The sequence below is a fragment of the Scylla paramamosain genome, chromosome 25 (assembly GCF_035594125.1).
Source record: "Scylla paramamosain isolate STU-SP2022 chromosome 25, ASM3559412v1, whole genome shotgun sequence".
NCBI classification, from domain to species: Eukaryota; Metazoa; Arthropoda; class Malacostraca; order Decapoda; family Portunidae; genus Scylla; species Scylla paramamosain.
The window spans coordinates 17,781,189-17,798,172 of NC_087175.1; the positions used below are offsets into that span (position 1 = coordinate 17,781,189).

General features: G+C 40.4%; 1 protein-coding gene across 1 annotated transcript in view; it reads left to right on the plus strand.

Moving 5' to 3' along the window:
* LOC135113243 (zwei Ig domain protein zig-8-like) overlaps positions 1 to 16,151 on the plus strand; it is a 75,206-nt gene extending 59,055 nt beyond the window's left edge. Inside the window, exons 6-7 of the mRNA XM_064028427.1 lie at positions 13,538 to 13,667; positions 15,330 to 16,151. Of these exons, the coding sequence (XP_063884497.1) occupies positions 13,538 to 13,667; positions 15,330 to 15,724 (525 nt within the window). The 3' untranslated portion in view covers positions 15,725 to 16,151. The remainder of the gene's footprint in view (positions 1 to 13,537; positions 13,668 to 15,329) is intronic.
* Positions 16,152 to 16,984: the final 833 nt, after the last annotated feature.

Genomic DNA, 16,984 nt, shown 5'->3' on the forward strand with positions numbered 1-16,984 from the left:
TCTTCTTATGTCTGCTATTATTTTTCTTTATTCTTGCATTATTCCTTCAGTTTTAGGGCAGTGCTGGCGAAGGTGTTTTTACAGCAATAAGTATCTCCTTTGCTCTGTGATCCCGTGCTCAATAAACTCTCCTCCCATGCGTGAAGGAGCTGAGTGCAAGAAATACCTAAAGAATATCGAGACAAGAAACGTATATGTATTTTTTATCACTCTTCTGAACACTCTCTCTCTCTCTCTCTCTCTCTCTCTCTCTCTCTCTCTCTCTCTCTCTCTCTCTCTCTCTCTCTCTCTCTCTCTCTCTCATAATTCCCGCACATACACATACACAATACCACATGAATGTAAGTCAGGTCATGTATACAACAGATCGGTAAATACAACTATGTAAATACACACACACGTGTGTGTGTGTGTGTGTGTGTGTGTGTTTCTGGTGCCAGGGTTTAAAGAGCAAAGACTGGCTGGGAAGCAAGCTACTACACCCGTGCCTTGTTCCTCCGGCGTGCGTTAAGTAGGCAAACTAGCCAGCATTGTTTGGATCTGCCCTATACCACCGCGGGGACCTGCATACTAACTCCGCTTTGCTCTGTCAAGCTCTGCTATGCTCTGACTCACTTTGCGGCGCCTCACCTCGTACTGTCCTTTGCTGCCTGACGCGAAACTAAACCATTTCTGTACTAACTTAATACAGAAGGAGCAAAATCAAGGCGTTTTTCTTGCAATGTAATTATGAGTCGTGGTGATTTTCTTTATTAGTTACTTACATATTTCCATGTCTATGTATCTGTCGTTAACATTATTATTATTTTTTTTTTTATTCATTTTTTTTTTTTTTCGGTTTCTACAAATCTTAAAATTATCACCTACTTAGTCTAATTATGGAAGTATTCAAAATTTTTATCACTACTAAAAAAATCTGAAAAGCGTCAAAATTATTTATAGTATTTTTTTTTTTCTTTTTGTTCTTTCACTTTTGTCAGAATTTTTTCTTAAACTTTGCACTTTAACTTAGGGTGAATATTCCTCAGTGGTGGTTTTGTGTTTAGGGATTTTGTCCTACTTTCCCCAGTAAGAGGGTTTTCTCCACAGTGATTTTGTCCCGTGTCGTCCTTGCAAGAGCTTTATGCTGTCGGTTTCGTCTGAGCCCCATTCTCTCTCTCTCTCTTTCTCTCTATTTTTGAGTCCTTGCATCACACTAAGCCCCGTATTCTTAATAATTTTTGCGCCTTATCAGTTTTAACAAGCTGTAGTAGTCTTTTTGTTTCTCATGAAAGTATAGAAAAAAAATAATTATATACCATCAAAACGAAAAAAAAAAAATTGAAGGTAACTTAATTCATCATCCCTATAGCTTTTGAAATTAGTCCTAATCAGAAATCATATCATATAAGAATATGGCCCCAAACGATTGAGTTTCTACCTCTAGTACATTAAACTGGCTGCAGAGGAAGTTATTGTGACTTTCAAAGAGTTTTTATAATCCTGGTGATGGAAAACCAAGAACTTTGCAAAATGGACAAGTAAAAATATCACAAGAACTGTTAATTAATAGTTGGTATTCTTTCAAAATAGTCATGTTAAAAGAAGAAAGAGTTTAATAATCCTGCAGTACGTGAGGTGAGAGCGAATTTCCTTAATTCTACTGATAAAATAACAAGATCCTTCAACACTAACAGAAAAAAAATACACACTGAGAACTCTACTATCATTTATGGCCTTTAAAAATGGTGTTGTTGAGAGAAGAATTAAATACCATAGTAAGTAAGGTGGTGCTTTATTTCACGACTCTAGCGATAAAAACGGCAAAGATCCCGTAACACTGAGAGAGGAGGATATCATAAGAAAACAGTCCTGGTGAGAGAAGGAAGCGTTTAAGAATAATGTATTACGTGATGGGGCATATTTTTAATGACTGCGATAAAATAAGTATTCTGCAGCATCGGCAGAAGAGAAGCTTGAGAATCCTATTAATCTTTTACCACCTTTCAAAATAGTCTGAATAAGAGAACACAGCGTTTAAGACTACCATGGTACGTGAGGTGGCGCTTTTTTAGTGATTCTAGCGATAGAACAACAAACATTCCGTGACATCGAGAGAAGAGACATCATAAGAACTCTACATATAGCCTCTGAAAACAATAGAATAGAACAAAGCGTTTAGGAACACTGTAGTACGTGAGGTGAGCGCATTTTTACTATACTAATAATATAAATCTTGCAGTATTTATCAAAGAAAACATCATAAAAACCTTACTAGTAACTTGCAGCCTTTGATGAGAAAATAAAGCGTGTAAAAACACTGTAGTACGTGAGGTGAGTGCGTCAGACATCACCAGAGTGGATCAAATAATTGAGTAGGAGTATGTGCTTTGCTGTGCGTGTGGCGGTGTCGTGCAGAGCTGAACGAGGCGATACTCTCACCACACACACACACACACACACACACACACACACACACACACACACACACACACACACAGTCTCTGGGTACATAAAACCAGCTATCCTTGCACTCCGTGGCGAGAGAAATACCAATTTACCAGTATAAATCATGACGTTGTGTGTGTGTGTGTGTGTGTGTGTGTGTGTGTGTGTGTGTGTGTGTGTGTGTGTGTGTGTGTGTGTGTGTGTGTGTGTGTGTGTGTGTGTGTGTGTGTGTGTGTGTGTGTGTGTCTTTGGTTCATATTGGCCTCCCAGTGTTTGATGGTCCTTGTAGTGAAGCCATTATTGATGTTAGTGCCACAACAACAGTGCGAGAGTGAAGCTTTTGACCGGCTGATTGATTTAAGCCGCCGCCATAGTGGACTCCTATGGCGCGGCGTGTTAAAGTGAAGGTTAGGGGGAAGACCGAACCAAACCAATCTCTGTTTTAAAGGGTAACACTGACAGCACTTCTTTTATATACCTTTCTATTCTTATGGAAGTAAACTACCAACCTGCATTTAATTATTCTGTTTTAATATAACCTACATACGATTAACTATAACGGCTCTTCTTGTATATACCCTACGATTCTTGTCAAACCAAACACACTCACACATTACCAACCATTACCAACCAGTGTTTAAAGGGTAACACTAACTGATCTCCATCCCTATAATACACGACGTTTGTAAATTTGCGGTAGACAAGAAGATTAATGAAGTTAAATTCGAATGCCAAAGCCTTGCAGACTTGGGTATGATGAACATTTTTTTACAAAGAGGAACACTGGCGAAGGGTAAAATGAGAAGGTAAAAAAAAAAATCACTGAGATGCCATTCTCTAATGAAAAGAAAATGGATTATCCAGATTTGAAGGATAAGTGTCTTGGAATCAGCTCTTTAATGTTCAAGTCATAGGAAGAGAGAAATACAGAGGCAGAAGAATTTGCCAGAAAAAGATCCAAAACTGAGAACACTGGTTAACTATAATTCACGATGTTAGTAAATTTTCGAGCAACACGAAGATAGGTAGATTAATTATAATTATGTTGGATTCGGAAGCCATCGCCTTGCAGACATACTTAGATAGGATGTGGTGAGCGAATGAACAAACTTATGCCAAAAGCAATTCAATATTAACAAATGTCAAGTATTTAGCGTAAGTAGAAGAAACTCATCTTAGGCTCCTTTCTCTCCCTCGCTTGAATAGATATGCACGTGCCTCTCTGTTCACACGATATACAGGGACTTGCAGGCATCGTGTAAACATAAATAACATAAAAGGACACCCACTAATGGGAAAATAGGGCTTAAAGGATCTGACTTGTTAACTTCCGCTATTTTAGTCTTTAATCTGTTTACTTAAATGGTGAGTGAATAATACAAATCCCTACAACTTATCCTTTTTAATTGATTCTAACTTGAATGTAAAAGCTGAAACACTAGAAATCCAGAAACAAAACTGTAAAAAACACTCTCGATCTTTACGTATGAACAGCGCGAACGAACGATTGGTTTGGATCGTGAAGTGAAAACATCGTGTAAATTCACTTAAAATGTACTATATCTTCAACTATTTTGACACGTATGGTAAGTGAATAATATCAATCCCTACAATTTATCGTTGCTTATCAATTGCAATTTAAATATAAAAGCTAAAACAGCAGAAACCCCCCCAAAAAAAACGCGACTTTCCAGTTAGGTTAGACCGTGCTAAAGTGAAAACATCATATCTTATATATTTCAAGTGTTAAACTGAATTCCTGTAAAGAATAAAGTCATGTAAACAGAGAATCGCCTACAGATTGTCTAGTGTGTGTGTGTGTGTGTGTGTGTGTGTGTGTGTGTGTGTGTGTGTGTGTGTGTGTGTGTGTGTGTTATAAGGGGATAGCTCAGACAGACGCACCATCTTTTCGGGTCACCTGTCTGGTTCTCAGGTGAGCTTTATCCAGGCGAGTAATGAAGAGCTGCGCGGCGCTCACCTGGTGCTAATTTTGGCTCAGGTGAAGAGAACTTTGCTCCCACATTCTAGGCATGTTTTTTTAGTTTCAAAGGAAGAGGAGGCTTCGCTAAAACACACACAAGCACACAGGCACGCGCACACACACACAAACAAGGAAGCAAGTACACACACACACACACACACACACACACACACACACACACACACACACACACACACACACACACACACACACACACACACACACACACGTCATATTTAAGAAAGGTAGATGAAGACAGATTGATGAATGGATACAAAAATGAGATAGATAAGTAGATGGGATTGATAGATAGATAGATAGATAGATAGATAGATAGATAGATAGACAGATAGATAGATAGATAGATAGATAGATAGATAGATAGATAGACAGACAGATACAGACAGGCAGACAAACAAATAGATTGATGAGTGGACGCATGGATGGAATAATGGATGAATAGACAGTTAGACAGGTAGATAGATAAAGACAAACAGACAGATAGATAAACTGATAAACTGATGAATAAACAATAGATACATATACATGAAAAGATAATTCGCTATCCATGTAAATCTACTTATCTATATATCACTTCCACATATCTGCAAAACAGAAAACCACACATACACACACACACACACACACACACACACACACACACACACACACACATACACACACATCCCCACCAATCAGAGAATAAGCTGCAGTGAATACCGTGACATAAGCCGGATAACGTGACCTCCATAAGCCCGACCACTGCCAGCACAACACCGGGACTCAATGTTACGAAAGGCCATTCACTTCCATTCACCTCTCCATTTACACGTTGATTCATCGATTTATCTGTGACTCCTAAGCCGCAGCCGAGCCCAGACCCTCAATACACACCTGCAATGTCTTTTAATAGTCCACAATGGCCCTCAATTCCCCGCGATTGGATAAAAGCACCAGCCTCTCATCTCAGTCACGACTAACGTCAATGGTTTAGTCGCCGGTAAGCTGTAAGTTGCAAGAGCTGGATTGGAACAGGCGGGGTGGTGCTGCTGCAGGGCGGGAATGTACGTGACTGGTGGTTTGCTGCGTGGTGATTTAGAAGGAGGGATGTATTGAGTTTCCCCGTCAGCTTGAAGAGAAGGACCTGCACCAGAGTTTACCTGACTGATTTGCTTAACTATTTGGCTTTATTTGTTTTCGTTCTATTTTTCGTTTTGATCTTTTGTGGGTGTCCGGGAAATCGACTTTAGGTTAAAAACAATGGATGAAAAGGTCGTTCACTAAAAGAATACGTACAAGAGATAGAACAGATGGCCAGCTTAGTTTCTGATGTGTCTTGAAACTCTTGATGCGTGATTCAACTGTGCAAAAAACAAAACATGTACATGAGTGGTGGTTTGGCGGGTTGGAAGGAGGAACGTGTCGAAGTTGTCTGTCAGTTTGAAGAGAAAGGTTGAAATGGAGCTGGTTTAACTAAATGGTAAAACTTTTAGATTTTTTTTCCTCTTCATTCTTTTTTTATTTATTTGTCAATATATTTTATTTTTTCATTATTTTCTTTTCATCTGGTTGGTTTAACTATTAGGCTTTTTTTTATTAATTTTACTATCTGACTTTTCTTTTTCGTTTTTCTGTGTCAGGGAAACCGACTTTGTCCATGAAAGTGGGTAAAAAAAAAAAAAAGCCATTCACGATGCAGTTCCATAAAATAAAGAAAAGAAGGAAGGATGGTGAATATAGTTTCTGACGTTCCTTGAGTCTGCTCTGATGATAGCAACACCTGATATCCGAATGACTGAACTGAGCAAGAATTAGTGTTTGGGAGGAGTTTACCAAGTTTGTCCGTCAGCCTCAGGAGAAAGACTTACAATGGAGCTTGTCAGTGATTGGTTTAACTCTGACTTTTACAAATGGAGCTTGTCAGTGATTGGTTTAACTCTGACTTTTTTCTTTTTTATCTTGCGTTTTTTTTTTTCTCCTACGTATTACGGAAACCGGCTTGATGCATAAAAAAACTGATAAAATAAAAAGACTGTTCACTATGCCGTTCCCTAAAAGAAATAAAAGGAAGAAGAGAGAGAGAGGATTACCAAGTTCCTTTCTTATATGATTGATACTCCTCTTGTGATAACGACACTTGATATCCGAGTGGCCATGCATGATTGAATTGAACAAAAGCAAAAGTTTGGTGGCTTGGGAGAGGAAGCGCATCGAGTTTGCCCGTCAGCTTGAAGAGAAAGGCATGAAGTAGAGCTTGTCCGACTAATTGATTTAACTTTTTTTTTTTTACGTGTTAAAGACATCGATCAAGCACAAAATTAATAAAAAAAAAAAAAATGCGAAATAAAAAAAATGCCGCTCTGTAAAAAAAAAAAATGGAACAAGAACCAGAATGGAAAGCCAATTTATTTTCTGAAGCGCCTTGATTCTCCTCTCGAGATAATGACACTTGATATATCTGAGAGACCACGCAGGATTTAACTGAACAAATACGAATTGGTGGTTTGGGGAGCAGCAGCGCATCGAGTTTGCCCGTCAGCTTGAAGAGAAAGGCTTACAACTGAGCTTGTCTGATTAAATTCTCACTACTAGCTTGTTTTATTCTTTTTTCACTTATTTTCATTCATTTAACAGTTTGACTTGTTCTTATCTGCTTTTCATTTTAATTTTCATTTATTTAACTATTTCACCTTTTATCAGTTTTATTTTTTTTATTTTCCTCTGCGTGTCAGGGAAATCGACCAAAGGCATAAATATGTATGATTAAAAAAAAAAAAGCCTTTCATTCTACCGTTTCCAAACAAACAAAGGAGCCAGAACGTCAGGTTAATTTAATTTATGAGTCCCTTCTAATGGTAGCGACGCCTGATATCTAAGTGACCATGCAGAATGTAACCGAGCAAAAACAAGACTAAATGTGCGCAAGTGGTGATCCGAAAAAGAAAAGTATCGAGTTTGAAGAGAAGGGTATCGTAGTTAAGGAAAAGGCTGGAAACAGAGATTGTCCGATTAATTGGTTGAACGCTTTCATTGTTAATTTTCTTTTTACGTGTCGGGGAGAACGAGCCATCACAAAATAAATGGACACAGACAGACAGACAGACAGACAGACAGACAGACAGACAGACAGACACACACACACACACACACAAAAATAAATAAATAAATAAAAGAATAAATGAATAGATAAATAAATAAATAAAATACCGTTCATAAAATAAAAGAACCAAGAGAGATTGCCAGTTTAGTTAGAGGTGTCTTGATACTCGTAACATTTCAGTGAACATACATAATCTCACTGAGCAAAAACAAAACAAGCAATGAAGGACTTTACCTAGACTCTACCAGTCTTTTTGCTCTCAGTGGTCTCGAAATTTATTATACAGAAAACTTTCATCACATTCTGAAATTCAAGATAAAGCCGGTAGGAGAAGGAAAGGAAGATACAAGGGAAGGTTTATGGGTGCAGTGAAAGACATGTTTGTAATTGATGTAGTCTATAAGTATTGTAATTGCTAGATTGATGACCCTGTTGTTGTGAGAAGTGCACTGATCATTGATGGTTTCTTATTAATACGTGTTTATAGAGAATACATAACTTGACTGCTAGATCTAAACCTTGTAAGGCGCAAATTACCGATCATACTTAATAAGAATGATGATCCGCTGTGGTGATCCATGACTGAAGCAACCGAGTGAAGAAGAGAGAAAGTCAGCAGATAATGGGTAAGAGTAGTGCAGTAATGGCATTACACAGCGCCGCACGTCATGAATATTACGAAAGTTCAAGATACTGTTAATCTTTTACTGTTGTAGCTTCTCGGCTCAATAAAATCATTCTGGTGCAAATACGAGTACAGTAATTTGAAAGACCACTCAGAGTAAAAGGAATGAGAGAGAGAGAGAGAGAGAGAGAGAGAGAGAGAGAGAGAGAGAGAGAGAGAGAGAGAGAGAGAGAGAGAGAGAGAGAGAGAGAGAGAGAGAGGAGAGAGAGAGAGAGAGAGAGAGAGAGAGAGAGAGAGAATCCGTCTTCCCCTCCTCACCAAGACAATGTGAACAGAACGAGGAGCGAGAATCTAATAGTAGCAGTTATGCATCTTAGAAACAAACAGATACACAGACCGACCGACAGACAGACAGAAAGACAAGGTACTAAACTCCAGCCTCCTGTCCAATCATTTAATTAGACAGTCAGTTAAAGAATAAATACTTGCAAAAAAATAATAATGAGTTTTACAATGCCTGACTACGTTGAGAGTATAGAAGGTAGATAGACAGATAGAATATGAAAGATAGATACAGAGATATATAAACAGATAGATAAACAAATACAGACAGACAGATGACAAGTATCGTATACAGATGGGGAGGCAGATAGACAAACAGCTAGACAATCATACAGATACAATAGATATATAGCTTGATAGACAGTCACTCCAAGCACTCCCATACAACTCCACAACGCACTAATGCAAGAGAGTACAAGTCTCTGCGTGACCACAAAGGCAGGTTAAGGTAATGGCAAGAATGGACAGGTAGAAGATTGAGCGAAGGTTCTCCTCAGTGCGTGATATCAAGGTAGTTGTTACAAGTGGAAGAGTGGACGGGTAGATGATTGATTGAACGTTCTCGGTGCTCGCTATCAAAGTTAACTCAAAGGCAATACCAAGAATGGACAGGTAGAAAGAATATGGATGGAATCTTCGCATTGTAAATTATCAAGGTGGTTTTAGGTAACGAGGAAATGTTCTCAGTACTTATCAAAGTCTTGACCGGTAATGACAAAAGTCATTACGGTAGATTAAACGTTTCAATGAGTGCAGGTGATGGTAGTGAAAGGTAATAACAAAAAACATGTACGGTTTAATTAAACATTTTTTGTGAGTGTTCATCAGGTAATTAAAGGCAATGGCAAAAAAACGTTTGGTAGGTTGAACTTTTTCTTTTGCGTTCGCTTATCATAGTTATAAAAAAAAAAAAAAAAACGTACGGAATACTGAACGTTTTTTTTTAGGTGCGCCCGTATCACAACAATTTACAAAATTTACGGTAGACTGAATGTTTTTGTAAGTGCTTCATTATCACAGAGATTAAATAACGTACCGCAAATTAAACGTTTATCAAGGGCGTCCTGATCACAGTAACTCATAAATGTACAATACACTCAACGTTTTTCATGCTCGCTGATTACAATTATTAAAAAGAAACATACAGTAGACTGAACATTCTTAGTAGTACTCATCAAATCAGCTACAAAGACAAAAACTTGAGCAAATAAACAATTGATTCCTTGACAAACAAACACACCACCACCAGACCAGCGAACACCAAGTACCACTCACACCAACCACCTCTAGCACATCCCTATCATTCATCACCACGAGAATAAAAAAAAAAAAAAAAAAAACTTCACTAACACAACTTAAACCAACCACCACTCAGACAAACTATGGACAGATCAACAACAGATTCCCTCACTATCTAACACATGAACACCAGAACAACACACAAAAACACAGACGAAATACGAACAGCTAAACAATCAACTCATTCACCAACCACACTTCCCACCAACGACCACTCAGACAAAAGTAGTGACGAAACCACTAGCTCGGGCCTCGTCATTCTTCACCGGGGGCGTCAGGGAGCGAGGGGCCTTGAGGCGGCGCGTGGCAGCTCATCCATAACTGGTTCACTGGTTTAAAGTGAGGCGGCACGCGAGTATCGGCTGATGGCGCGGCCCGGGGAGCGTTAAAATGCACCGAAGCTATTCAGTAAGTGGAGGGAGGGCAGTAAAGGTGATGCAGGAATGCAAGGCAGCGGGTGGGGGATGGGGTGATAGCGATAAGGAGGTGGTGGTGGTGGTGGTGGTAGTGGTGGAGAATGGTGAAGGGGAGGAGGCGCAGGATGGTTAAGAGGTGCTGGTGCAGGTGGTGGTGGTGGGGGAGGTTGGTTAAGAGGAAGACGAGGGAGGGATACGGAAAGAGTGATAAGGAGGAGGTAGTGGTAGAGGAGGAAAAGTGTTAAGGGGAAGAGGAGGGAAAGGAAGAGAAGGATGATGGTTAAGTGGAAGAGGAGGAGGAGGAGAAAGCGAAGAAATGTATTAAGTGTTGTTGTTGGTAGTGGTAGTAGTAGTAGTAGTAGTAGTAGTAGTAGTAGTAGTAGTAGTAGTAGTAGTAGTAGTAGTAGTAGTAGTAGTAGTAGTAGAAGTAGTAGTAGTAGTAGTAGTAGTAGAAAAAATAACAAGAACGAGAGAAAAAACAACAGCAGTAGCAGTATTATTCTTATTTTTTTCTTTTTCTTCTTCTTCTTATTATTATTATTATCATTATAACTAGTAGTAGTAGTAGTAGTAGTAGTAGTAGTAGTAGTAGTAGTAGTAGTAGTAGTAGTAGTAGTAGTAGTAGTAGTAGTAGTAGTAGTAGTAGTAGTTGTCGTCGTCTTTGTTGAAGCAGCAGCAGTAGCAGCAATAATAACAACAGCTGTAGCAACAGTAGTACCACCACCACCAACAACAGAATCAGCACAAAAACACAAAAACAGCCATCAGAAAAAAAAGAAAAAAAATCACGATATCTGCTTCTTAAAATGCACGACTGAAATGCCCAGTGGCGAGGAACACAACACAAAGCAGGCAAAACAGACCCCATCGGAGCAACAAAACCCTCTTGTTCCTGCCACTCGCCCACCCTCCCTCGTCCCTCGGGCACACACACTCCTGCCTCCTCATCTACGTCACCTCTCATGTCTCCTCACCTCCCTCTCCCTCTCTCTCTCTCTCTCTCTCTCTCTCTCTCTCTCTCTCTCTCTCTCTCTCTCTCTCTCTTTCTCTCTCTCTCTCTCCTCAACTCATAACCTTCCTGACCCCTCCTCCTCCATCCTCTCCCAGTTCCTTTCCATCATTGACTTCTCCCGTCCTATTCTTAAGCATTCCTTCTCTTGCCTCCCTCCATTCCCTCCTTCCCTCTCCTTCCCTATTCCCAAAACACCGTCACCCCTCACCTCCCCTTCTTCTCAATGATCCCATCTTTCTCTGATCCCATTTCCAAAGCATCTTTCACCTTATCTCCTATTCTTAACCTCTATTTCATGAACACCCCTTTCCCTCCATCCTCTCCATTCCCTTCCTTCTCCCTCTTTCATAAAACAGTCACCCCCTTCTTTCCTCTCTCTCTCTCTCTCTCTCTCTCTCTCTCTCTCTCTCTCTCTCTCTCTCTCTCTCTCTCTCTCTCTCTCACCTCTCCCCATCCTATTATTAACCTCTCTTTCACTACCACCCCTTCCTCTTCCATCCCCCCCCACAAAACACAGTCACTCCTCCCTCCCTTCTCTCCCTCCTCTCACCCTACCCTTATCTGCTCTCCACTCTCACTCACTCCACTTCCTCTCACAGCCTGTCAATTTCACCTCCCTCCCTGTTTTCATGCCTCCCTCTCCCCTCTCCCTCTCTCACTACTCTTCCAGCTCTTTCACCAGCACTTTATCTCTTTCCCTCTCCCCCTCTCTCTCTCTCTCCCCTTCTTCCCGTGTTTCACTGCACTCACTATTGTCACTATCCACTTCGGTTCTTCACTATCACCTGACTTCTTCATTATACTCTATTTTCCAGCTTTTTTTCCACTTTTGTCAGTCACTTTTCTTCTTGCACTTCATCATCATCTCCTTCCTTCACTATATTCGGCTTTTCAGCTTCATCATTCACTCTCATCACCATTTTCTTATAAATTCGCCATCACTCAAACTCTCCCTGCTGCTTCACTCACCATTCTCACTATCTTTCCTTCAACCCTTCACTATTCAGTCTATCAGTTTTATTGTCTCACTGTTCTCACTATAATTTTTTTTTTAATTATTCAACATTTATCAGTTCATCATTACGTTCATTACTTTTATAGCTTATCTCTTCACTATCCTCTCAATCTATCACTATTCTCGCTCATTTTTTTTTATTTTCACTATCCCCCCTCAACTTTTCACTATCCTCCTACTCGGTTATCATATTCTTTATTTTCGTTCACAATCTCACTTAACTTTTCACATTTTTCCCCTTAAATCAATCCCAGCTTTCCTCTCACATCCCCGACTGCCTTCCTTATTCCCTTGACAATCCCTCAACACACTACCATTCCTGTCTCAGTTACCACATCCCACTAATTTTGTTTTTCTTTTCTTCTTTTTACGTATCCGTCATCCCTTTGTAAGATTAAATCGCCTACTCCCTCTTAACCCTTCACCAGTTCCTCAACACATCACTAATTCCTGGCCAGTTACACCATCATGCCTCAACCTTTCAGCTTTATCTTTAAAATAAACACATCTTCCTTATTCCCACTACAAACTATCCTACCTTCCCTATTCCCTTTTCTATCTCCTCCCTTCCTCATTACACTCGCTTATCTTCGTTACTTCACAATCCCAAGTACCATTTATTTTTTTTACCCTCATCGATTTTAACTTTACTATCCTACCATAAACTACAGTCTCTTTTTTTCTCAACACGTCACTATAACTCATCTTAGGCACCACACCCAAATCTCAACCTTTTAGCTTTACCCTTTAAAATTAACCACGATCTTCTTATCCTATCATTAACTACCTATTCTCCACACCTTCACCAATATTTCAACACATCACTGCTTTCATCCTAGGCATCCCATACAAGTTTTAAACCTTTCACCTTTTTTTTTTTTTAATCAACCATACCTACACCATCCCACGCAAATTGACCCTTTTCTTATCGTCTTCATCATCTCTTCACTATTCCTTACCTCACGTTCACAATCCCACTTAACCTTTCATCTTTTCTCATAATATCAAAACACAGCTTCCCTATTCTTCTCTAATTTACCTTCCTTACTCCTTCCACATATCCCCCCAACACGACACATTACCAGTCCTTCATCCCTTCACCAATACCCCAACACAACACAACACTCATCCAAGACTATCCCCACTCACAACCTATCATCATATTATTTTTGTACACACTCCTCATCCCTCTGTAAGACTAAATAGAATACTGCAGGTCACAATTCCAAGCCATTGTCGTACACCTTGACCAGTCCTCACCACATCACTAATTCCATCCGTTACCCCATCCCTGTCTCAGTCTTTCACCTTCTCCCGTAGATCGATCGCAGAAAAGGACAGACCACAGCTCGTCTGGTGGTGTCTGCAGTGGGACCTGGAGACTCTGGCATGTACTCCTGTGTTCCCCAAGGCTCGCACCCGGCCACTGTCCTGGTTCACGTGCAGAGAGGTGAGTTTGTCAGTGTGTGAATGGGTGTGTGTTAGACCTAACCTGACCTAACCTAACCTAATGAAAGCTGAAGTACATCAGATAAACAGGTTAGGATTGGTAGGGAGTCTGAAAGGAAGGGAAATAGAGGGGACAGAGACGAGCAGAGAGGAAGGAATGAAGAAGGACGAGGAGGAGGAAGAGGAAAATGAAGTGAAAGGAGATAGAGAGGATAGGAAAAGAAGTGAAATAAAGGACACAGAGAAGATAAGAACTGGCAGAGAAGGAGGAATGAAAGAGGGGGGGAAGAGAGAAATAAGGAGAGTGAAGGTAGAAAGAACAGATGGAAAGAAAAGAAGAAATGAAGACTGGGTGAAGAAAGGTTTAGACAATATAGACAAACAGAAAGAGAGGAAGGATGGGAAGAGGAGAAGGGGAAGCGCAGATAAAGTAGACAGAAAGGACAGGTAGAAAAGGAAGAAAGGAAAGAGAGTAAGAGTACAGTTTTAGGGGGATAATCAGAGAGGGAGGAAGAAGAGAAGAGAGATGTAAAGAAAGGAGAGAGAGAGAGAGAGAGAGAGAGAGAGAGAGAGAGAGAGAGAGAGAGAGAGAGAGAGAGAGAGAGAGAGAGAGAGAGAGAGGAGAGAGAGAGAGAGAGAGAGAGAGAGAGAGAGAGAGAAAAGGAAGGGAGGAAGAAAGGGAGAGGAAATATTTAGAAGATAGGGACAGAGAAAGGGAAGAAAGAGAAAAAAATGTAATGAAAAGAGATGAATAGGACAAATAAAGAGAGAGAAAGGAGAGGAAGGAAAGTAAGAGGAAAAAAAGAGAGAACAGGATACATAGAGAGAAAAAGGAAGGAAGGAAGGAAGGAAGGTGAAAAAATGCAAAAAAATAGAAGAGGACAGGCAGAAGAGGGAAGGAAGGAAGAGAGGGAGGCAGAAATAAATAGATGGATGAGTAAAATGTGTAAAGGAACGAAGGGAATGAGAGAGAGAGAGAGAGAGAGAGAGAGAGAGAGAGAGAGAGAGAGAGAGAGAGAGAGAGAGAGAGAGAGAGAGAGAGAGAGAGAGAGAGAGAGAGAGAGAGAGAGAGAGAGAATAACGAAAGTAGCTGTGAAAGAAACGTGACGAAAAGTGTTGACGGAGGAAGAGGAAGAAGAAAGAGGAGGAAAGAAAAGGAGGATAAATATAGAGAGAAAGAAGGGGAGGAGAAAGATATGAAGGAATTAAGAGAAAGTGAAGGAAGTAAGGAGGTGAAGGGAAAGAGATGAAACGGGGCGGGGGAAGGGAGAGAGAGAGAGAGAGAGAGAATTTTACTAGGATGAACTAAGAAGAATAGAGGCAATGAAATGGTGAATGAGAAAAGAAAAGGAAGGCAGAAAAAAACTCGTGATTAGTGATTGGAAGAAAAAGAAAAGAAAAATTAAGAAAAATGAGCAAGACACGCAAGGAGAAGGAATAGATGAAGAGGTGAAGTAGAAAAGTTAAACGAGGAAGAGGAGGAGGAGGAGGAGGAGGACTAGTGGTTGAAGTGAGGGAAAGAAGTGAAGGAAGAGAGAGAGAGAGAGAGAGAGAGAGAGAGAGAGAGAGAGAGAGAGAGAGAGAGAGAGAGAGAGAGAGAGAGAGAGAGAGAGAGAGAGAGAGAGAGAGAGAGAGAAAGTAATCATATTTTCTCTCTTTTCAGGAGAACACGAAGCTGCAATTCAGCAAGGAGGACTCGGAGAAACATCCTCTTCCTCCTCCTCTTCCTCCTCCTCCTCCTCTTCTTCCTCCTCCTCTTCCTCCTCCTCCTCCTCTTCCGCTTCTTCCTCTTCTCCCTTCACCGCCTCGCCCTCTCATCTCTTGCTCACTCTCCTCCTCACATTTCTATCTTTAAACCTCTCACTATTTAATCCAGTTATTCTCTCACTTCTCTCTCTCACTCTCCTCTCACTCTCTCCTTTAAGTCACGTGCTTTATTACTTTTCTCCCTTGTCTTTGTTTTTTTCCTCCACTTGTCTCTTTCTCTTCTTACTTTTGCTCCACACATCAAAATATTGCTCTGGTTCTCTCCTCCACTTCCTCCCTCTTAATATTTAAATAGTTTTTTCTTCTTCTTCCTCCTCCTCCTCTTCTTCTTTTTCTTCTTACTCCTCCTCCTCTTCTTCATCATCCTTTCACGTTTTCATGACTATTTTCGAGAGTCGAATAACCTGATTCATGCACAGCAAAATACGGAAAATAAAGAAAATTACGTTATATTTTTTCTTCAAGGATACCGACATACACACACACACAGACACACACACACACACACACACACACACACACACACACACACACACACACACACACACACACACACAGTTACCTTCGCCTGCACTACGTAACCTTCTCTGAATTTCAACACAATCTTTTAAGAAATCTTCGTCTTGAAATACTACTACCACCACCACCACCACCACCACCACCACCACCATCACCACCACCACCACCACCACCACCATCACCAGCACAGACACGTTCATCCCGGTGCAAATTAAGGTCTGGGGGGAGAGAGAGAGAGAGAGAGAGAGAGAGAGAGAGAGAGAGAGAGAGAGAGAGAGAGAGAGAGAGAGAGAGAGAGAGAGAGAGAGAGAGAGAGAGAGAGAGAGAGAGAGACCTCCGCTTCACTTCTTTAATCTCCTACGCGTGTCAAAATAAGAGGAGCATTTAGAAAGAAAATGTTTGAGATGAACGATAAGTGATGAAGGTTTTTCGCTACTTTTTTTCTTCTTCTTTAGCTGAACTGGCCTGAAATAGACGGGTAATGTACAGATAAGAGAGTATCCTGCAGTTCTTTTGTTTCTTTGGCCCTTTGTCTATTTTCCCTTTCTGTATGACGTTCTTTTAATTTTTTTTTTCTAATTTTTCCTTCTCTCTCTCTCTCTCTCTCTCTCTCTCTCTCTCTCTCTCTCTCTCTCTCTCTCTCTCTCTCTCTCTCTCTGTCTATTTTCACTTTCTGTATTACGTTTTTTAATTTTTTTTTCATTCTAATTTTTCCTTTCTCTCTCTCTCTCTCTCTCTCTCTCTCTCTCTCTCTCTCTCTCTCTCTCTCTCTCTCTCTCTCTCTCTCTCTCTCTCTCTCTCTCCATTCGTTGTCCTGCATTTAAGTAGCGATGACAGCGATGACGATGATAATGACGACGACGATGATGATGATGATGATGATGATGATGATGATGATGATGATGATGATGATGATGATAACGAGGATGATGCGCTATACGTACAGATCATAGAAAACCATCCATATTATCGTCTCTCGTCTCCGCAAATTTAAAGACAAGAATTACGAACGAGAGAAAAGATTGCAAAGAG